Genomic DNA, 23,333 nt, shown 5'->3' with positions numbered 1-23,333 from the left:
GAGTGGGGCTTTGAGCAGCCTGGTCTAGTGGAAAGGTGTCCCTGCACATGGCAGGGGGCTGGAAAGAGGTGATCTTAGAGGCCCCTTCCAACCCAAAGCATTCTAAGTGGTAAAAAGGTTTAGTGGACAAGTAAGAACTGTATGTAAAATGAAGAGAAATAGGAATGTTTACCAGATTTCACAGCTGACATAGGTTTAAATAACAAAAGCCTTGTATATTATGAAGAGGAGTGCATTCCAGGGGAAGTATGCCATGTGACACATTCTGCTTTTCAGGTAATGATGGCTTTGTCAAATCACTTAAATGCAGTGGAATCAGAGAAGCAGAAATTGCGGGCTCAGGTTCGCCGGCTGTGCCAGGAGAATCAGTGGCTACGGGATGAGCTCGCCAATACACAGCAGAAACTACAGAAGAGTGAGCAGTCTGTGGCTCAGCTGGAGGAGGAGAAGAAACATCTAGAATTCATGAATCAATTAAAAAAATATGACGATGATATTTCACCATCAGTAAGTACCTCCATGATAAAACAGTAAAAGCACCTTACATTTACATGTGTTGTAATCTTAGCCTGTTTAACAAGAAATAACAGATAGGTTTTATTTGTCCCTTAGATATATTTGTCATTAAAATACTACCTTGTACTATTGTCACATAGTTTGCAGAATGATTCTGAGAGCTCATTCTTGTTTTAAGAGAATTATTATTCTCTTAAAATATTTTAAGAGAGTATATATTTTACTGTCTGCAGATAATAAAATACATGAGGAACAAAATTGATAAATGCTCATTTAGTAGATTAAAAATGTGAAGAACTGGACCAAAGCAAAAATCTCACTTCTATAAACTGAGCAGTAAAAATAAGTGAGAAATCTAAGCTGTGAGGCATTTTACATACCTAGAGGACTTGGCTGTTTTTGGCTGCAGGAAAAATACTTAATTTTTGTCTTGTGAAATCACTGTATACCTTTTGTATCTGTTGAGAATTTAAACAAGGATAAGATGTTATTGAATCCCCTTTCAGGATCATCTGCATGTATACAAGCACATTGTGTTACATATTATTAGGTTCAGAGAGAAAATGGACACAACTTTAATTTACAGAAGGAACTTACTACTTAAAAAGATTTCTGATTTATTTGCCATTAATTTTCTAATTTTATTTTACTTCCTTAGGTTAGGTGGCACTCTAGAGAAGGATCTAATTTTCTGTGTTCAGACCTTCTCAGTGGTGTCTTGGAAAATGCAGTTTTTCATAACTAATTATTTCAGCAACTTCAGTGGTTGAAAATGGGTGTGATTTAGTCATGCTTAACTGACTGCTTGACTAAATCATTTTAACATATTGTATGTGGTGAGAGTTGTTCTGGTCAGTTGCCCCTGAAATTTTTCAGTGCTGTTCCATGACTTGGTATTTGTAGATGGATTTGCCAGTGAAGCCGGTTCAGAAAAGGGGCAGAGGAGGGAATATTGGGATTGTGATGTGCTGTATTGTCAGACAGTACTCTGCAAATGAACTAAATAGCTCCATTATTTGAAGTTTAATTAACAAATAGAGTCCAAGTAAGCCAAGCATCTTCATAGTTTTGCTAACCATATGGACAGTCTCTATTTCTAGCCTTTGTAATAGTTGTATAGACCCTGAGGTTGGAATCAACACTTAAAATTATGCACGTATCACCTGAGATGTAGTCCCATCAGTTTGCTGGTTTTACAGTGCCCTTACTCTTCCATCACTGAATTTGAATGCCAGCAGCAGCAGTTGGCTTTTTCTCATCTGTGGAAAAAGTTGTTGAATGGAGAGCCAGAAAAATAAGAATGTGTTCTGCCTCTGGGTTTTCTCCTTACTGAGCCCATGATTTCTGAGAACTTGAACTATTTTATTATTGTGTACACTCAGCATTTAGGAAACAGGACTGAAGGATGGTCTGTGTCTTCGTTTTGCATTTCAAATGATCTTTGGATGCTTAAAATAATTTTAAACTGATGGATTGTGTAGAAATCAATATGGTTCCAGATGGAGACTAATGGAAATGAACTTCATTTCAAGTGTTCTTGTTTTGTTTTATTTTGTTTTTTGATTTTTGAACCATCCAGACTATAATTGCAAAATCTTATTATTTGTACAGAAATTGAGGTCTCCTTATTCCTCTCCCTTGCCCAACTATAACTGTTTATGACTAAGAAAGGTACCATGGACAGTTCTGTACTGAGCAGTGCTTACTCTTCAGTGGGTGCTTTCATAAGACCTAGTGCCTCTGTGAGAATGGCAAATGTGTTCTTGTGTGCTTAAATTGAGACTGAAATCTAGGAGACCTCATTTCTATTTCTGGCCCTTCTGAAGGTGTCCTGTATTGTTTTGGGACAGAGTGTGTAAATACATTAAAATACAAGACCTTTATAAAACTTCAGTGAGAAATGTTATTCTTGTCAATACTGAATGTGGGGTTTTCCTTTAACATTGCTGGTTAACTGGCCTGTGCTCTCATGCCTTAGATTTAATTTGTTGGGTTTGGGATTGTTCTGTAGGAGGATAAAGATACGGATTCCACCAAAGAGCCTTTGGATGATCTATTTCCCAATGATGAAGATGACCAAGGACAAGGAAGTAAGTGTACTTCAGGTTACATTGTTGGTGTGTTTCTGCAGTGCAGATTATAAAGATGCACTTTACAAAAATGTATCCATGCATGAGGATCTCTGCAACACAGCTGGAGTGGTGAATGGCTCTGCTAGAATCAGGAATCCAGTCATTAATATACATCCTGTACATTGGTGTGTACAGAACTGGGGCCTAGGTTTTTTAGAATTTACTAGCTACTGTAAAGTTTACACTGATTTAAATTAAGAATTTCTCCTCTTATCCTTCTTTGGGGCCTCAGCATGGTTAGTTGTAAGTGACTGAGGCAGATTCTGACTAGAGAGTGAATTCTGTGACCTTTTTAATGATCTGATTTTAGATTTTTGTGGCAGGTTTCAGTATCTTTTTCTTATAGTCTTTTGTCCTTCACCAAGATTGTCTGCATTGGTTTTAATACTAATTGTGGAAGCATTGTTTGTCTTCAGGTGAGCAGGACTGAGGGATGTGCTGTGGAACTTGAAGTAGATATTTGGTAGTGTGATTGAAAAAAGCTCTTGGTAGATAAGTAAGCTCTGCTTAGTGGAATATGGTTTTTGTATGTTTGTAAACATAGAACATACTGATGTTGTGGAGTCAGTGCAGTGTGGTGGGAGCAGAATGGTTTTTACCAGACAAATGACCTGAGGGAAAATGAAGGGACTCACCTTTGCTATCAGCAAATTTGAAATTTCCTTTATGAGCATGCGTACAAGGCGCACTGCATTCTTGTCTGCATAGTAAAGCTAACCATAGCCAGCACTGAAGGGAAGGCTTGAAGAGTTTGCAGTAGGTCAGTGTTGATCATGAGCTCCTTCCCAGCTCATCCTTGCTTCCCTCGAATTTTGTAGTTGGAAGGTTGAGAGGCAAAGCTCCCTTACTTCACTTTACAAAAGACAAAGTTGACATGTCAGTGATTTCTCTGACCTTCAAAAAAAAAGCTGGAATTCTTCAGTGCTTTGGCAGGCAGTGATTTTGGATATAGGCTTGGACTTGTGTGATTCCACTGACATAAAAGTGCTTCCACATTCTGTGAGAGTGGTTTTTGCTTAATAGAAAGGAAAAAATAAAAACCAGGCTCAAAGAACGATAAACTCATTCTCTAGAGTTTAATGAAAATTAACAAGACAGAATATTCTGAATCTTGGAAATTGGTCAGGTGAAGAGAAGAGGAGTAGTACATTTTTGGGGGCAGTGGGAGAGTGAGAGTTGCAACAACCAAAGGTTAGGAGCTACTCGAAAATAAGTGGCTAAGCTTGAGGGTTAGTTCGTAAAACTTAAAGGTTGACTTTGACTCAGGGCCTTTGTCTTGCAGCTGTTATTTCTGACATCCAAGGTGTTTCAGTCCTTTGTGTGCTAGCCTTAAGTGATCCTTGGCATAGCAGACAAAGGGAAACAAAAAAAATTGTATGTTTAGAGAAGAAGAATAAAGGAAAAAGCTTTTCTGCAGGTATTTAGCTTATGTATGTTAGTGTTCCTTTCCATATGAAAACAGCAGTAGTTTTATGTGCAAAATTGTGATATAATCTTGAGAATGTTAATGGTTTGCTGAGCTGAAATACTGGTTTCTTCATTTGTTTATTACATTTAGCTCTTTGAGCTACGAGAATTGTAAAAATAATAGTAATACAATACTGGACAGGATATGAAGAATAAAACAGTCATACTTCAGCTGTGTGAAGTATGTTCTAATGCTGTGAAGTATGTTCTAATGCTAATTCTGTGTATTGAAGAAATAAAATTCAGTTAGTCTCATTTTGTGCTACTGAGCACTCATGTGAGATGTTTTATTTAGAGTCATCTTTTATCCATGTTAAAATGTTGTGGATTTCTTTCAGTTCAACAGCAGCACAGCAGTGCAGCAGCTGCTGCCCAACAAGGTGGCTATGAAATTCCAGCAAGATTACGGACCCTACATAATCTTGTTATCCAGTATGCTTCCCAAGGTAGATATGAGGTTGCTGTACCTCTCTGTAAACAAGCTCTTGAAGATCTGGAGAAGACTTCAGGTCATGACCATCCTGATGTTGCCACTATGTTGAACATACTTGCTTTGGTGTACAGGTGGGTATACTGACAATTACCAGTGAAATAAATAATTAGTATTTGACTGCAACATTTTAACATTCAGACTAGAATTTTTTTTCCGTGTTTTTCTTTTAAAATTATTATTAAAACTCCCAAGAAGTTCCTAAAATATTTGTATGTCTCCCTATACTTAAAAGTCAAACAAGTTGCTGTATTTTTGCCTATACCTTTGCTTTGGGAATGAAGCTGTGTTTGATTTTTGGGTTTTTTTGTCTACTGAGGGGGCATGTCTTGCTTACCCATTTCAAGGTAATCTAGAGGTAGAAATTGGGCATCAGTGTAGAAATGGTACATGCTCAGTATAGTCCTCAACTACTGAACTATTTACAGTTACAGGCTTCAGGGTTCTACTTCCTAATTCATGATATATTCTCATTTAGTCTTCTTTTGTAGTAGCATCTTAAGGTCAATAGCGAACCCAGCTTAATTTTTATAATTTTTCATTCCTGAACCCCCAGTGTTAATTACATCTCTTTACAATTCAGAGACCAGAACAAATACAAAGATGCAGCAAACCTCCTGAACGATGCCTTGGCCATCCGTGAAAAGACTTTGGGCAAAGATCATCCAGCGGTTTGTATACATGCAATATCATCATTTTAGTTGGGTTTTCACCCAACTTTTTTTCAACTAATTCTAATGTCAAACTCAACAGGGAAAGGTTTTAAGACCTGGCTTGTCTTTAAACAGTACAGGAAGGAGGCCACATTCTATTCAGTGCTGTTTCACCATAAATAATTTGCCCATACTTGATTTTGGATTGCCTGGATTTTTTGTGGAAAATCAATTTGTGAAGAAAAATTTTTGTTTACTCAAATCTCTTTACTATACTCAGATTGAAGGGGCACTTCTGGTTTCATTTACTGCTGCTTGTAAATGAAATGCAAATCAAGCATTTGGAAAATTCATGTGATACTTTTGTGGCCTGTGGGACGAAGGGCAGCTCAAAGTGTAGATGTGAGAGGTACCTTTGTAAGAAAAAACCATGAAGGTGTGTGCACTAAATGACATTTCCACAAAGGAAGCAAAATTATTTTTTCTTTCCTCTGTTGTGTATGTATGCATTTAATAATAATAATTTCTTCACTATTTCGAGAGGTCTGTCCTGTGCATGGAAAAATTTAATAATATCAATGCCTTGCAGATGTGCTCATTTGTTAAGTATTTGTATCAGCAGATTTCAGTGCACTTAAGGTTTCTCTGCTGTTGACAGGTGGCAGCAACTCTTAACAATCTTGCAGTACTCTATGGTAAACGGGGAAAGTACAAAGAAGCAGAACCGCTGTGTAAGCGAGCTCTGGAAATCAGAGAAAAGGTATGAGTGACAAATACAGAGCCTCTAAAGGGACTTGGTGAAGGGGAAAGCCAAGTTAAATGCTTACTATTTTATGCTTTGGTTGGGTAGATCTATCAGATAAACCCCAGAATTAACAATGCCTAGTAGTTAGGAGTGTCTGAAATTCAAAACAATAGGAAATTCCAGTAGTGCTACGGAATTGCTGGAGCACTCAGGATATGTGCTGAATTCTGTACTTTGTGAGAAACCTTCTTTACCTTTTCCTTCCCCTTTGATAGCTAAATAGTCTTTGATTTGACAAGAGCATTGGAATTAAAAAATGAAACTTAGCTAAAATTTGTAAGTTGATTATTCTCTATGTGGATGTTTATTTTAGTCCATGAGATTGCATCTTCTGGCTTCTATAAATAATAATTACCCTATAATGTTGTTTTAATACTTAATCTTATGGATTGTTATGCATCATTCTCAGTTTGCAATAGAATTGAGTAATTTTCATATTTTTTAAATGCAGCTTTTGCTTTTGTTGAATTGAGGAGGAATAAAACTAACAGGATGTTTCTAAATGATTTATTTTTGGACTGTGATGTGATGATTAGAGAATATTTTAATACAGTGTATTTCATTTCCAGGTCCTGGGGAAAGATCACCCTGATGTTGCCAAGCAGTTAAATAACTTGGCTTTGCTATGCCAGAACCAGGGTAAATATGAGGAGGTTGAATATTACTATCAGAGGGCACTTGAAATCTACCAGACTAAGCTGGGACCAGATGATCCAAATGTTGCAAAAACAAAGAACAATCTGGTAAGCCTTTCCCAAAGTAGACCTAAGACAAAATTTCTCATTAATTGAAATGCACTTCTATCCACAATGTATTGTATTTCTTGTTGATAAAGACAAATAAAGCAATGTGCTGATACCTTTTGGGGGGTATTTTGTTTTTAGGCATCCTGCTATCTAAAACAGGGCAAGTTTAAGCAAGCGGAAACTTTATACAAAGAGATTCTTACTCGTGCTCATGAACGGGAGTTTGGCTCTGTAGATGGTAAGAAACTGACTCCCTAGATTTCAATTTATGTTTTACTTTTGTAATTATGGAATAAAATTTTTCAAGAAGTCAATAGTGTCCTGATTAAAATTGTTGTCTGCTTTAGGTGGACTTAAAAGATAAGCTGATAGATCTGTTGGAGGTAACATTCATCATAAGAAGGCTTTTAGATACAGCAGCAAACATTTGATTCAAAAACATGAGGTGGGCTTAGTGGGTTTATGTTTTATGGATTTTGTTTCTGGCCTAATTTATCTTACCATACTAAAACCAACTTTGGTATTTTTATAGAGGCAGAAAAATGTACATCACTTTCCAGTCACAGGGAAAAGTCCATGCAGGATTTTAGTGACATAAATAAAGACGTTGTTAATGCAAGTTCTCCATTAACATATTTAAAGAATGGGGAAAATACCTTTAAATTAAGAATTACACTGTACAGTGGAGTCATGTGCACTTTGTAAACTAAAAATCCCACTAAAGCATTTTCACTGCATTCCATGACAGTAGCATATGCACCACTTAGTAGATGACAAAGTAGTTGTTAGGATAAAAGACATAAATTCATGTTTTCTAGCACAGAACTAGACACATGACAAATGGGTGGCAGTATATACTGACTTCAAAGCTTCTCAGAAGTAACTGTTTCTAAGTTCAGATAAGAAAAGGAGACAGAATTGTAAAACTGTAAAAAAGCTGTGTGTTTTATTTATCTCCTGCTTGTAGCATGGACACTAAGGCTTTTTTGCAGCAATAGTATGATTCCCTGGTTCTCAGCTTCATTTCAGAGTAGTGAAAATCCAACAATCAATACCTTGTAGTTTTGTTCTTCTATATAATACTTTTCTTGTCTCACCAGATGAAAATAAGCCTATCTGGATGCATGCAGAAGAGAGGGAAGAATGCAAGGTAAGATTGTAAATCTTTTTTGGAGCTTATATTTCTTTAGGTTGCAAATCAGATATTTTTTTCAACTATACCTTTGTTCTAGGGAAAGCAAAAAGATGGCACATCTTTTGGAGAGTATGGAGGCTGGTACAAAGCTTGCAAAGTTGATAGGTGAGTAACTTCTTTACAGGACACACAACTCATTAATACTCAGTGTCTCAGATTGAAGCATTTTTAAAAATGGAACTAAAGCAACTCCTCGGTTAGGACTATAAAAATGAAAGTATTACAAATTTCAGGCTCAAAGTGGTTTTCAGGAATACAGCAGCAGTTTTCGAGTCCTGAGGCTGCTTTTACTCGAGGCTGGTTAGATCCAGTGACATGAAATTGCACCACTTGTGTTCTTGGCAGTCCTTCAGTGGCAGCGTGGGTCACCTTTCCCTCTATTCCACTCCGTGGCACGTCTGCCCTCCCTGCCCCTGCAGGGCCTCTGGAGAGGGCCAGAAATGAGACTGCAAATAACTGCACCTCTAGTTACCTAGCTGGCACAAGAAATCAAAGCTAAACTGCCACAACTAAGCATTACTTGAGTTTCTAAATTTTCAAGATTATAGTTGTGTGAATGACAATGTAATTCTTTGAAGTGAAAGGAGAGAAACGAGGATTTCAACTTGGATTATAGTTGGTGAATTTTTTTTGTTGTTTCCTTGAATTTTGTTCCACTGCAGCTTTTTTAACATGTAGGTGGTGCAATGTATGAAAAAATCTGCAACTAGTACTGATAGTCAGTGAGAATTTTTTGTTTATTGAGTATTCAAATGCTCATGTTTCACAAGAATCAGCAAGCTTGCACTGTTGAAATCTCTTTTTTTCCTCTGTCCTGAGTTCTGTGTACAATATATTTTATTGGTTTTTCATTGGTACTTGTTCATTCTAATGCATAAGATCTTTTCTCTGTTGTTAGTGGAGCAAAACTTCACTCAAAAATACTATGATTGAGCTAATTTTGTGCCATTGAAACAAAAATGTCTCTTTTGTGAGACTTGTTAATGAAATGGGCAATTTTTTTGCTTTTGTTCAAGCACATTAGAATGCATAGAAACTTCAAATAGGTGTTAAGTAAAAGCTGATGAAAGAAGCTGTTAATTACTTTTGTGACTAACACATGCTACATGTGGTCTCTCTAATGGTCTCTCTATGCATGAATAAGCATTTTTTTGGAAGCTGCACAATTATTCAGTTGGATACACTCATCTAGAGCTAAATTTTCACCTTGAGGAGCACAAGGTTTTGGCATTCCAGTTTCAGGGGTGTTGGCTAGGCACAGAGACATTGATGGACTTTGAGAGGGGTCAGCAGGTTATTCTGTGTACATGAAGTACAGTATCGTGCATTTCAAGTGAGAATAAATTACTACAAAAATATGATAAACACTGTCTTAATTTAAGCTTTTATTAGTGAATTGAGAGGAGTTTACTGTATGAGTATATACTTTACATCAAGTTATTTTTCTTTTCTTTCAATAGTCCAACAGTAACAACTACTTTAAAGAACCTTGGGGCACTTTACAGACGACAGGGCAAATTTGAAGCTGCTGAAACATTAGAAGAGGCAGCAATGAGATCTCGTAAACAGGCAAGTATTCAAATTCACCTGAATGATGTTTCTGCATCGTGGTCATGCAGATTTTCAACTTCTGTATGCAGAATATAGAAGCTTTCAGTGCCTGGTCACCCTCTAATTTCAGACTGAACTGGTGATAAACTGATACATCTTAACACTTGCAGTTTGGTTAATTGTTAGGGCAGTGGCACCATGTACTGGGGACATGATTCTAACTGGGGGTGAAATTATGTGGAAAATGAAAGAGCAGAAAACATTGTGTTGGCCAGCAGTCCTCAATTAATTGGCTGCTTGTCCTGGGAAACAGACTGTAGCTGGGGGAAAATGGGGAGGTTCTGCTGGAGATCTCCTTTGCCAGTCATGCTGTTCTATTTTTAATAAGGAGCTGTCAGAATTAAAAATGTTCAGTTGCTTTATACAACTGACTAACAGAAACCTTTTGTTATTCTGTAAACTAATGGGATAGATATTACAGTTTCAGTGGGGACTTTCTTGTGATGTACTCTCTTTGTGCTCTCAGATCTACTGTTCAAGTAATCTTTCTTCTCTTAAAAGGTAGAAGAGAGGTGGGGTTTGTTGTGGGTTGATTGGCTTTTTTTTCTATTTTGGATAGTTTGATAAGTGACATTTATAAGACACTTTTAAGTCTAAGACTGGGCAAAAAAACATGGGTTGTCAGTTGGTGTTAAAATGGAAAGAAAAGTAGGAAAATACAAGTAAACAAGCATCATGAATGTTCAATTTTAATTTCATTTTTTAAATATGAGAATAAATAAGACTTGTATTTTTTCTAGAAGCTTGCTGCTGACTCTTTATTTTTAAGGATGCTTCAGAATTTCACTGTGCATCATCTACCACCTATTCCATTAATCCACAATATATGGCAGTATATATACTCCTAGATTTAGATGTGTAGGAGACAATGCTGTGTTGCAGAGGCATTTAACACTACCTTTTTATTCTGGGTCATTCAAGTAATGCTCTTCACTTAGGGAGAAACAGCTACATGGGAACAAGAACCTGACATGTCCATGCCACTAAAACATCTTTCATGCTTATTCATGCACTTTTAAGAACTTGGGCATCCTTTTCACTTTCTGTATTGTGGTTGGCTTTATGGATTTGCCACACATATCCCTGCTGCATTTGCTGCTAGTGCTGTAGTGTAGAAGATGCTGAATATTTTGTAAAGTATAAGGCATTCATCTGGGATCTCTTCCTGTCAGCAAATACCGGTTATGATGTGGAGTAGATTTATTATAAAGAAGACAAAACTGAAAATAAAGATTATTTGAGTTTTGATATTATCTAGTTTCTGTGTTAAAGATCTTGCCTTTAGTGCTGTGTTTTTGTAGAAGATACTTTAGCACTTCTAAGATACTTAAAAGATCATTTTATAATTAATAGGCATACTTTAACACAAATTAAATATATTGAGCATATATTTAGTATATTCATCACAAGTTTCTAGTCTATGTCATTTCTTTCTGAAGGAAAATTACATTAATGCCAGGTGTTCTATGTCAGTATTTTTAAATAACACAACCTGTTTCTGAAGTATTAGATATCCAGACACCTCTCCAAAGGCAGGTGAAAACTGCACCATTTGATGGGTGGAAAACTTTAGAATTATATTGATGGTTGATGATCTGCAAATTGCTTAAATATTTAGCTGATTGACAGATTGCTTCGGGTAAGTGACATGAACACCACAAGGCCTGGACAAGTGATAGGAAAGGCAAGTCAGTGAATTCTCAAACTGCTAAACTGTTCACTGCATGCTGTGTTGGTCCTTGCAACTTAGGGAAACTCAGCTGCTCTCTGAAAGCAGAACTGGGCTGATGGAACTGTGGGTTGGTTTTACTCCTTGCTCAGCGCCTTTGTCGTGTGTAAGCTGTAGCTTAGCAGAGCTTGTAACAAGGTAAAGCCTCCTCCCATTCTGTCCAATTCTCAGGGTCTTGACAATGCTCACAAACAGAGGGTGGCCGAGGTGCTGAATGACCCTGAGAGCATGGAGAAGCGGCGGAGCAGGGAGAGCCTCAACGTGGATGTGGTAAAGTACGAGAGTGGCCCTGATGGCGGCGAGGAAGTGAGTATGAGCGTAGAGTGGAACGGGGTAAGTACAGTACACAGTTGCACAGAATAGCCTAGGAGCTCATCACCTAACAGCTCACCAGCCTGCTGTGCTCCCAGGAGTCTCCTGCTTCATCCACCTTGTATTTTTTAATTTTGCAGAATCAATTAAGAAACGAAGAGTAACATTTTGTCTATCATAATGCTAAAAAACTCATAGTATTTTAAAACAATATTTTAAGACATCCTTTGTGTTGCAGTCCTGAATGGTGACATTTCTGCAAGAATCCCAAGCAGTTGTATCTAAGGCCAAGTTGTGTAATGCTGATTGAGTGTCCTGGTTGTGGTCTGGTGTACAATTGCTTGTCAGTGGTTTGTTTTTACTGGTAGAAATATTCTTGCAATTAACTCACTTTTGCTTTTCCTTTTGGTGCCGTATTTGCTTGTAATTTAAGTGTTTATTTTAAAAATACTCCATCAGTTGGAATCGCAAAAAACATTTGCTGTGGAAATATACTGAGTGTTAGCAGTTTCAGAGTTAATTAAAATGACCAGTCCAACACCAAAATAATTTAAATTTCCTCCTTACCCTGCTTGCTGGAGGATGGAACACAGCTTTCCAAACTGCTGTAAAGTCCATTTTAAGAGGCAGTGCCATCACATAACAATGTGATGGTGACTTCATGACTTTCCCATATTAAAATTTGCCTGGAGCCAGGGCTTGTTCCTATTTGTTTCCCATATATTGGCTTCCCTGTGTTACACTGATTGTCATAAAGTAAAAACATAACATATATTATATATATATATATATATAATGTGATTACATGTACATTTTTCTAACCATTGTTTTCCTTTAATTTGAAGGACAGTGCAAGCTTTCAGTCATTACCTGGCTAATGTAGTTTGCTTCTGTCACCAGCTTTCCCATGCTTTATCCCATTGCTGGCAATGGGATACATTGTGCACTCTTAACTAACTCCCAGCTGCAGTTCTGCTGAAAATACTCTCTTAGATGATAAAAGTGGTGTTGCTTTTGCTGTATGGGAGGGGAAGTAGCCTACTTTGCAATATTGAGTGTTCTGGAGCTTCAGTTCTCTTACAATAGCAATCTTTTTCTCCCCATCTTTTTGTAAGCCACATCAGACAAAGCTTAGCATTCCTAAGCAACCTTGAGAAAACATGTAGTGCTTTAGTCTTAAAGGAGAATGTTCTTTCCATCTTTGCTTTTGTCTCTTTATTACTGTTTTCTTGGCATTGGTGTTCTCAGTGCCAAGACAATCAATCAGCATCTATTGTGAATTAATACTGCATCATTAATAAAGCCATAGTCAGGTTGAATAACTCTCTTTTTAATTCTCATTTTGCCCATTCAGCATTAGAACTGTGTACTGTACTCCTCCCTTAATTTTCACTATACTTTGCATGACTGTATATTCTAAATGAATTAAACTTTTTTCTGTTGTAGACATTAATGCATGCAGGGTTTGGATGGAAAGGGACTCCTGGGGAAAAGCAATAGACAGTATTTCTAGGTCAATATTTGAATCAAACTCAGTGGTAAAATTTGCTGGTCTGAAAACCTAAATTTTGACATCTGAGGGTAAGCAAACTTCATATTTAGTGTGCTGAAGTGGCATTGCTTCATTCTCATCTTCGTTATTTCCTTTTTTGCCCCTCTTAAGAGAAGGTATTTTGCATTACATGTTCTACGTGAAGTGGGCCACTCTCTCTCCCTCCCCCTGCAAGTGTTTCTATCTCAGTGATGTTCTTTCCTCTTCTTTATATTGTGTAGTTTTTTTACCCTTGTGTGTTCCCTCCAGACAAAATACTCTGATTCATAGTGGTGTAGGAGCTTTTATTTGTGTCTGCAGAACCTGAAGAGAGGCCTTTTCCATTTAAATTCTTTTGAAGTGGTCAAGCTGACTCTGAGAGAATAGGTGGAGTATGCAGAGGGACAAACTCAAACAAAATTCTCTCAGAAAATGTAATTAAGGGCCTTCCATATATAATGTAATCCATAATAAGCATTGCAGGCTTTGATGTAATATCTTACACTCTTACAAAAGAACAGAAATATCTATTGAAGTAAATCAGCTAGTAACTATTAAAACAGACACATTTAAGTGAGGTGTTAATAGTGCACCTTTACATGTCAGTTTTCAAGTTCATGATTAAAGTGAACAGAATGTACTTGAAAATGCAAGGAAGTACTTGTTCTTAAAAATGTAAGGTGGGAAGGCCAAGATTTGGATCTCTGTACTACACTTTTATATAAAAAATAACAGTGAGTACCTGTAACTGGCATTTTTTTAACTGATCTGGCAGCCTGCTGTGGGACAGATGAAAATCCTTGTGCTACTTATTATAATGTTTGTAGTGTGAGGAATTATCTTTTCCTAACTCCAAGCCATATGCTTCAGAGAGACAGGCTTTTGGGCATGTAATGCACTTCCAGGTGTGAAGGGAGAACTATGGATTTCACTGCCACAGAGGAGAGTTACTCCTGTTCAAATAAGTGCCAGACAGAGGGGTGTTGTGGCAGACAAAGTACAGGAGATGGTGGGGAGGTGTAAGCAGCAGTAATAAGGTGATTCTCATTCTGAATGACATAAAAATTGGCAATTAAACTTGGCCATAAAAACAGCATGTGAGTTTGGTTTTTGTTTCCTCTGTAATCAGGAATGTGTTTTTTTTTTTTAATCCTTTAACACTTTTTTAGAAGTGTTTTGTTAATCAAGCAGTCAGTGTTTAACTTAGGAGTTTGATATTTTTGTTTTAGATTTGAAGTACCCAAAAGCTTGTCTGCTTATTCCTACTTTTCTAGTTAGGTTTACTATATAGAGTTACACTCCATACTTACTAAATTTGCTTTGCCTTTGGATCATTTTGACTGCTCCAGTATTGCTGACTGCAAACCACAGGAATAATTAGCCTTTTCACTGATCTAATACTCCTAGCTGGAATTTAGACTTCAGTTTATTCAATCTTGCAAAGCTGAAGTCTGTCTTTAAGTGTGAACAACATATGCAATTAATTTGAAACATAAATTTATGTTTCAGAACATTAGAAGATTTAGATCTTCTAATCCCTTGGTAGCAGGGCATTTTGCCATTTCCAAGGATAATTTTAATTACTGTTCATTCCAGTTGTTATAAGTAAAGGCTCTCATGAACCTGTCAGTAATGGTCTCTGTACTTGCACAAAGAATGAAAAGTGTGCAAGTTGAACCACAGTTTATTTTAAAGGTGCATTGTTTCAGCTGCCCCTCACTACATTAGGGACAGTAGAGAAAATTCCACTCAGATTATATATATAGACACAAACACAGGTATGTTCTAAAAATACTTGTGAAAGTGAACTGACCCAAGCCAGTTGGATTCTAGTTCCTTAAGGGAATGATGAGAATTTTGTCTGGAGGTTAGGTGAAGACCTCTTTCTTCTTGCACTTTTGTTTCAAGGCAAATTCCTGACAGAAGTTAAAGCTGAAATGAATGCACTTTGCTCTTATTATTTTTTCTTTTTTATTTTTTTTCCTTTTTTTGTTGTGTTAATGTCAGCTGAAAAAAAATCTCTTTTTTTTTTTTGTTTATGAAATGTAATAGCGAAGTTATTTCTTGTTAAAGGTGTTTTGTATTTGATACAAATTCTAACTTGAATGCACAGCATCAGTCATGCTCATTTGTCAGTCCCATCTCAGTGATGTAGGTGAAACTGCAACAAGATGTAGGTTCTGGTAATTGCAAGGGCCTGCACTTCATACTTAAGGGCTGTCCAAATAGTTACTGTAAAAAAAAAAGTTTTGAACATGACCTAGAAATACTGTAAACTAACTGTTCAAAATTGAAAACTGTTGAATTTTTCCCAACAGTTTCATTCAGTTTTTCTCTCTCCGTTTCTGACAGGCCTAGATGCCTTTTGTGATTCTTATACTGTCTCCTGCATGACGGGCGTGCACCATCTTCAAGCTTTAACTTCTCTCTTCAGTACTGACTGCTGTGTTTTAGCAAACCCCTTAAGATTCTTGTCAGAGCTACACTTCCCTGTAAACTGGCCATTCCTTCAGTGCTGGTGTCGTTTTTGGTTTTCTATTTCTGTACCTGTGTAGCTTTGCCAGATATGTATCTAGTCATACCAAATGTTATTACAACCATTTGCTGTGTAATACATTAGTAAAAAAACCAAACAAGTAACAATGACCTTTATAAGTAGCTGTTCACTATGGAATAAAGGTAGTTAAAAGTATCACACAAGGCATTATTGAAATGGCATGATGGTGATCTTTACAGGAGAAAAACCAAACCCGTAAAAGTAAAGCATGTTCTCCAAGTGCTTTAAAATGTATTTAGAGACCTATTATATGGTTAACATCAATATGGAACTCTGGATGTCTTCACTTACAATTATTCTAAAGTAGCATTGCTGTTTAGTCTTTGTGTGAGATTTTGGCAATTATGCTTTTCTCTACTAATCTTGGTGTTCAGTGATCTGTGTATTTGTCTTTCTAACTTCTAATAAACTCACTCCAACTCAGGTGTCTGTCTTTGCTTAGTAGTGCTTTTTTCTTTTTCAACTCTTCTTTCATAATCACATAGGTTTTCTGTGGAATAGGAAGTGGTCACTTCTAATATTACTAAACTGTTGGGGTTTTTTAAGAGCAAAAACATTTAAAAATAGAATTGTGGTCACTCTTGCGAGTTCCTCTGGGTCAGCACAGCAGTGTAAAACATGAATGCAATATATGAAAAATTAATTTCATTGTAGTGTACTTTTTTTTGGTAAAAATTAAAAACGAAACACAGGAACTTGGCTATAAGTATTTCTGATCAGAAATATTTTTGTTTAGGAATTTCAGGCTTAATTAAACATGTTTGCAAGTAATGCAGATATTTAGAAAGAACAAAACATGGTTTTTTTCTTAGACTGATGGAATGCTTTTGCTTGGGGTTTATACTCTGTTAACCATGGTGTGCTCATATGAAGTGGTGGTGGTGAATTGTTGGGCTACTGTGGTGGGGCTTTATTAATGAAGAATTGTGGCTTGGGCATGTCTTCATCTTTGTTACACTTTGGAAGGATCCTTTGCTTTGATAAAGTTGTAGCTATACGGTATTACATGTATAAATGTATATAGTATAAGCATATATTAATAGCAATTAAAAAGTAATAATTCATCACTGCAATGCTTTCAAGCCAGGCTTGGGGAGGGCAGCAGCTCCTGCAGTTTCACATGTGTTCGATTTCTTGCAGGATGGCACTGGATCGCTAAAGCGCAGTGGGTCCTTTAGCAAGCTCCGCGCCTCCCTGCGGCGCAGCAGTGAGAAGCTGGTTAGGAAGCTGAAGGGAGGCAATGCCCGGGACAGTGAACCAAAGAACCCAGGGTAATTCATTGTCTGCTCTTGGCTGTGCTGCTGTCCTTGCTCTGTGCCCCTCTGGAGCCTGGGGTAGCTCCCAGGGCACTGTCCCTTCCCTGCTTAGCTGACTGCATATCACACACAGCTATAGCTTGAAGAAAAATAAAATAGGAAATAACTTCTTAAACTTCCATTGTAAGTTCTGTGACATCTGAGGATTTATATTTGCTTATAATAATTAACTCTATTAATTTTTTTTTCTTTTTGCTGCTTTACCTACTTGAAGATTAGAAAAGCTTCTTAGAACTACTGATAAATGTTAGTTACCTGCAAAACTATTCTTTTCACATAGCAGTGGAGAACAATAAATATTACTGGTTTCTACAGTAAAAGCCTGAATACACTAAACCTGCAACTAACATTCTTGATATTGCTTAGTATCTTGATATATTCTTGATATAACTTTATATGTCACTGTGAGCATAGAGAATTACCAACTGAAGCCCCCCTTAGTTTGTGTTTTTGGAAGACTCAGATGTCAGAGAGCAGAGGAGAGTGTTGAAAAACTTGAGCCTAGTTGTGCATCTGACATTTTGGCTCCAATGAAATCTGGTGAAAATCCACATTTACTGAGTCTGACTGCTCACTCTTCCCAGCTTACCCATATGATGAGGGATTTGAATATAATATTTCTAATAAATCCATAAAATCATTCATCACTTCTTGGCTGCTGCAGAGAAGTTGAAATGTTAAAATGCACCTACTACTTTTCATAGTGGCACTTCTGGGTGTTCCCCTCACCCCCAACACAATTGCAGTCAGTTTTACAGGGCTTTTTGCCCTTGTTGTGAAAAACTAGAATTCATTTAGTTGTCAGAAAACTGGCAGTGTGAACTTGTGCTTTAAAACAGTCATTTTGGAGAACTTGGGGTAGCTTCTGGTGGAGCAGCTGAATCTGAGTAATGTAGTAGATGATGATGATGATGATGGTATTACTTAAGACAGTGACCTGGAGGCAGGGTCTCACTGTGTTTCTGGAAGTGCTCCAGTGAAGTTTTGTCTTACTGTTTTCATGGCTGTAAAACATTAACTACAGCAGCACTACATGTAGAATTAGCTTCCTTGCATATCTATTGAGATTCAGCCTCATCTGAATTTAAGAGTTGGTACTTAAAATTTCACTGCTAAACACTTGATGTTCAAGGCATTGAATAGAATTGAAAGTCAAAATTCCTTCGCGTTTATTGATGCATCATTAAGAACTACCTCTGAGATAAGAGATTGGGAGAGCACATGATTAGAAGAAGGAAATGAGTAAATGTAAAATGCTTTAGGGAAAACAAAGGCAAGCTGAAATAGAATAAAAGGGAGATTTCCTTATTTTTGTTCAGTATTAGCATTTTTATACATCACTTTTCTCTTTCTATTAAATTCTGTCCAGAGTTCATACATCGTAGTTCAGGTGTATTGTTGTATGGATAGATACATTGCTGCATAGCTAAACTTGCATTTTCTCCTCATTTTTGTGAGATGTGGAAAGGCTTTCAGTTTCACAGGAGCCAGGAGGCTTATTCCTTATTCTCGGTAGTATTTATAGCTAGTTCTTTCTGCAGGTAAAGTAACTCCATGCTTATAGGTGAAGAAAATGATGCTTACATAACTAAAGATATTTGGCTTTGCAGTGCCTGTGAGAGCTCAGCTGCCTTGTTACTGTCTGCACCTGAGTTGTGTTCCCTGACCAGAGTCCTCTGCCCTGCTAACATGAGTTACACTCTGGGGTCTGTAGCACCAGATGAGGTTTCCTCAGGTGAAGGCATTAATGTGAAACAAAGCTGAAAGCAAAGCAGCATCTTCTTTGCTTTCCCTTTCTGACAAAATCATCTTGTTTTTACATGTCACCACAGTTCTCAAGGAATAATTTATTCTTGGAACTTGCAGTAAGTGTATTGCATTGACAGGCTGTTCTGTAGATAGGCACTTTCAGTGTATAGAACAATAAGTACTATAATTTCTGTTCTTGTAATAAATAAGAGTTTTAAAATCCTGATTTATATTAGCTGGTTTTAATAACAAATGCAGAAGTTTCTGGTATTAAACACCAGCTTTGTAGGTCATAAAGCATAGCTTACATATTGATATTCCAAGAAATCATTTTGATTTCATTTTATGAAGAAACTTTAGTGAATAGAATTTTTTTTTCTTCCTCTAGGTGTAGCAGAAGGCATGTTCAGTTGTTACCATGCAGACCTTTGGGTTTTATTGTGTTTGACAGCTGAATATTTCAATACAGACATTGCACACATATAAATCATCTTGCTGTGAAGGCAGCCACTTTAGCTAGGACACTTCTGTGCCTCCCTCCTTAGCAGTGCATTCCCTGCCTGTGTCTTGAGGAAGGCTTTAATTTGAACTTGATTTACACCTCTTGTTTATACTCTGCTCCTCTAAATAGGAATTGACAGTGCTGGTGTGAGCACTGACTGAGAAATACTTGAGTATACTTGAGAAGTACTTGACTCACAGGATGAAAAAAGGACTTAGAGTCCATGTTGTTACTTGATACACAAGGTTGAAGAGAATGAAATGGAAAACTCATCAGGGAAATTGTTTCTTTACAATCCTGCAAATGCCTTTCTGACAAATAAGTATTTTAAAACTGGTCTTTGAAACATGAAATACCTGAAGCAAGGTATCAGTTCTTTATCAGATTTCAGAATTCAATTCTGTAATAATTTAACTTTGATTAATTAGTGTTCTTTATTTTTTCACTTCAAAAATATTGACCACACAGCGGAAGGGTTAAGATTTCTAATCTAAAAGGGAAAAAACAAGCTTTCATTATTGCTGTTATTTATGCACCAAAAAAATTCCTGCATACTCTTTGTGGAGTCATCTTTGTAACATGGAGGGAACTAAAAGTGCAGTTGCCAGACTTAAAAGTTCTTAAAAGTGTTGATTTAAACAAACCCAAACAAATAATAGACCAACCCACAAACAAAGTAGTATCTCAGGTGTTAATATTTTTTTTTTTAAATTGGCAAATTCTTCAACAAGAACCTAAAATATCCATGTGAACTTTTACTGGTGGATTTTCTGTTTCCCTGGAAAGGTTTTCCATGAACCTTTGTGTTCTTTTGGAGAGTTTTCTGTAACATTTTGTTTGTTTTACAGATTAACTTTGACTTCCATACATAACCCCTGTTGTACCTGTTTCCTTGAATAAATGAGAGGTGTACACCATGCATGAGTCCTTGCTTTGTTGTTGCTAACACTCATGTCAAATATTTGAAATTGTGCTTCTGGCTTTGGAAACACCCAGATTCAGTGCTGGGGGAACCAGCCAGGCTGTGTTGTGTGGCAGCTGCTGCCTCCTGTTTTGGTTCATTGTCCTGCTAAGCTTTTGCTTTACCAAAGCATTTAAAACTTGTGCTTTGACTGTTAGCAGTGTTGCTTCAGTAGAAAGAAAATCTGGTTAATGTCTAAGTGATCTGCATGGATAAACCTTTCCATGTTACTGGAAGGCATTGGAAAGTTTGCTTGTCCCAAGCTGCAGGCAGCACTGCAGGGTTAGGGCTCATTGTCTTGTGACCCGTTCATCAAATATGTATTCAGAGCCCTCATTTAGTTCTGAAAGAGTTAAAGAGCTCATGAAATATTAGAGCAAATGCAGAATATTCTGAGGAATGGACAGGCACTGGTGTAAAGGGCATCAGACATTCCATGACAGGAATCTTTGGGCTGATCAGGAATTTCATGGTGCACACTTCAAAATATTTTTTGTTAAGTTTTGTGTATATTTGAGAAATGTAGGTAAATTATTAATCCTCATTTGAAACTGCAGCAGAGATTGCAGTAAATGCTGTGATATTTTGACTGTCAGTAGCTCCTGGGCAGGTGATGAATTTTTCCCCCTCTTCCATTGCTTTCCATACTGTATTCCAGAGTGCTTGCTACCACTGTTTGGAGTGTTGTAAAGCCAAAAGCACAACCAAAGTTAACAGCAGCAACCATCTTATTTCCTTTCACTTTGAAGTAATTAAAATAAAACATTTTAAAATGCTTTTAAAAATTTATTCTGAAGACTTAGCTAAATGAGGCAGAAAGTACCAAACTAACTTGTGTTGTAGCTTTTTCAAGGTAAATGCTGCCTACACAACAAACTCGTGTTTCAGATGTTTTTTCCTAAACTGTTTGAATGTTTTGATGCTTTTATAAGAAGCCACACAAAATTGAAACTGATAATTAATTAATTAAAACTCAGTGTATGTTAATTTGATGCACTTTAAAAATTGAGATTTTGAGTTAAATCAGTTGCCTGAAATGTTTAAGCTCCGAGGAGCTTGTAATTTTGGGGGGGTTCATATGTAACTAGAAGTGAGTGCAAATATATTTGAACTTGTGTAGTTGTTACCTTAAAGGGTTGTGCCTCGGGTCAGTGTTGAGGCATTGTTCCCACTCCCTTCTCTGTGCATTGCTTGTTGTTGTACTTGTGTTTTAGAGCTGTAGTTTTCAGCCATTCTGATCAGTTTATCCTTGCATGTTCACTGTCCTGGTTGCAGCATGAAGCGTGCCAGTTCTCTGAATGTTCTTAACATGGGTGGCAAGGCTACTGAAGATCATTTTCAAGTAAGAAGCCCTACAATACTCTTACAAAAATAAATACTGTTAGTAGGGTTTGGGATAAAAAGAGTGTGATAAATAATAAACCAACAACCTCACAGTGATTGTAAGATCCTACTTCAGTAAGGTGTTGGAAGGCTGTGCTTAAGGCATCATTCTGTGACACTTTTGTGAATTATGATTCATTTTAAGAAAGGGTTCAAGTCTAGCCAGAAAAGAGCATTGGCTTTTAATGATACCAAGCAGTCTCTGACTTTGGACTTCTATTGCAGTGGATATAAAACTTATGGAATATTACATTCTTGTAAAAGCAACTTAAAAATGCAAGAACTGTTAAAGCCCAATATTTTTTACTTCAGCCTGTTTATTGCATAGAGCCCTGTCATTGTAATTGCTGTATGTTACCAGGTGCCCTTAAACACTTCAGCTGTTTCTGAGGTAGCACAGGAGCAGTCTCAAAAGTTTGTCTGATCTGTGTTGTGCTTCTGCTAATATAAAACCTTATTTTGCTTAACTGTTCATGGTGTGCCCAAGTGCTACTCCTCATTGCCTGTTTTTACCTAACAAATCACTGTTTAAATTGTCAAATGAGTGAGCAATGTTCTTCTAAACACTGCTGTGTGTTTTACTAACACAGTAACTACTACTAATTTTAGGAAGATAAAATTGCTTCCCTACTAACAAGACTGTAGGTGAGGATCTTGATCACCATGTGTCCTAAAGTAGCAGCAGGAAAGCCTCAGCTGTGGCTCTTGTTGCACTCCCCAGTGGTGTAAAGGTGTTGGAGCTGTGTGATCCCTGATGAATGTGCTGCAGAGTTCTCTGTCATTGGAAGTGTGAGCAAAACTTTGCTCAGGGTGAAGTTCAGCCAAAACAAGTCCAGGGTTAAGCACAATTCTCTGCAGCAACAGTGCCAAGGGTGTCAGAGCCGTGTCCCAGGTGCCCCTGACTGGATGGATCCCCAGGGTGTGTTTAATTGTTTAATTGGTGTGACTTCCAGAGGAGGGGCTCTTTGTTGGTGTGTACAACCCAGTAGTAAAATCAGTTTTTTCTTGTGAACTTCTGTAGTCCCTTCACTATTGATACCCATGGCAATTCCCATAAATGGGCTCTTGCATTTCTGGGAAGGCTTAGGCTGGACTGTAAGGGTGTGTATACTTCATACTATTGCTAGTTAAAAACTGGGGGAGAAGGTGTTTATTGGACTCTGGAAAGCATCCCCCTATCCAGCATGAATGGTTCTCAGTAGTTCCCTATGTTTGTTCCCATGTGTTAAAACTGCTACTTTGTTTGTTTGCTTGAACTATCTGGACATCTGCTTAATTTCTTTGTTTGTTTTTTCCCCCTTCACACAGGAACGAAATAATTGTCTGACAGACTCGCGAGCTCTGAGTGTCAGTCACTCTGATCTGGCGCATTGAGATCTGGGACAGAAGCTAGCTAATGTTCCTGTGTGAATAAAGAAGCACTGAGACCTTCAAAGCTTTGGTTCCTCATCCTTGTCTATAAGAACACCTAGTTTGTAGATGTTGGTTTTTTTCCAATGGACTGCTGTTTTTACTTTTTAAATAGGGACAATTTTAAACACAGCATTAGTGAGTGTTTTCTTCTAAGGGAAAACTACAGATACATACTGCTCATTGCACTGCCCCTGGTTCATGCTACTTACATACATTTCTTTAATAGATCTGACTGTTACAGCAGCCAAAAAAAAAAAAAAAGAGT

General features: G+C 37.2%; 1 protein-coding gene across 8 annotated transcripts in view; it reads left to right on the top strand.

Annotated features, from left to right (window-relative positions):
- Window positions 1–23,090, top strand: part of KLC1 (kinesin light chain 1) — a 43,441-nt gene extending 20,351 nt beyond the window's left edge. For 3 of the 8 annotated variants that reach the window (XM_064423206.1, XM_064423207.1, XM_064423205.1), the window contains exons 3-16: window positions 277–507; window positions 2,528–2,606; window positions 4,454–4,679; window positions 5,189–5,276; window positions 5,917–6,018; window positions 6,633–6,806; window positions 6,948–7,047; window positions 7,910–7,959; window positions 8,042–8,109; window positions 9,465–9,573; window positions 11,516–11,677; window positions 16,885–17,015; window positions 21,548–21,614; window positions 22,964–23,090. In XM_064423206.1, coding sequence (XP_064279276.1) covers window positions 277–507; window positions 2,528–2,606; window positions 4,454–4,679; window positions 5,189–5,276; window positions 5,917–6,018; window positions 6,633–6,806; window positions 6,948–7,047; window positions 7,910–7,959; window positions 8,042–8,109; window positions 9,465–9,573; window positions 11,516–11,677; window positions 16,885–17,015; window positions 21,548–21,614; window positions 22,964–23,029 — 1,653 coding nt within the window. In that variant the 3' untranslated portion in view covers window positions 23,030–23,090. Of the gene's footprint in view, window positions 1–276; window positions 508–2,527; window positions 2,607–4,453; window positions 4,680–5,188; window positions 5,277–5,916; window positions 6,019–6,632; window positions 6,807–6,947; window positions 7,048–7,909; window positions 7,960–8,041; window positions 8,110–9,464; window positions 9,574–11,515; window positions 11,678–15,539; window positions 16,168–16,884; window positions 17,016–21,547; window positions 21,615–22,963 lie in introns of those variants that run through there. The other 5 variants (XM_064423208.1, XM_064423210.1, XM_064423209.1 and 2 more) reach the window with 5 other exon arrangements.
- The last annotated feature ends 243 nt before the right edge of the window (window positions 23,091–23,333 follow it).

Source organism: Passer domesticus, chromosome 6 (assembly GCF_036417665.1).
Source record: "Passer domesticus isolate bPasDom1 chromosome 6, bPasDom1.hap1, whole genome shotgun sequence".
Lineage (NCBI taxonomy): Eukaryota > Metazoa > Chordata > Aves > Passeriformes > Passeridae > Passer > Passer domesticus.
The sequence above is the reverse complement of the archived record's forward strand: the minus strand, read 5'-3'. Positions and strand labels throughout refer to the sequence as shown.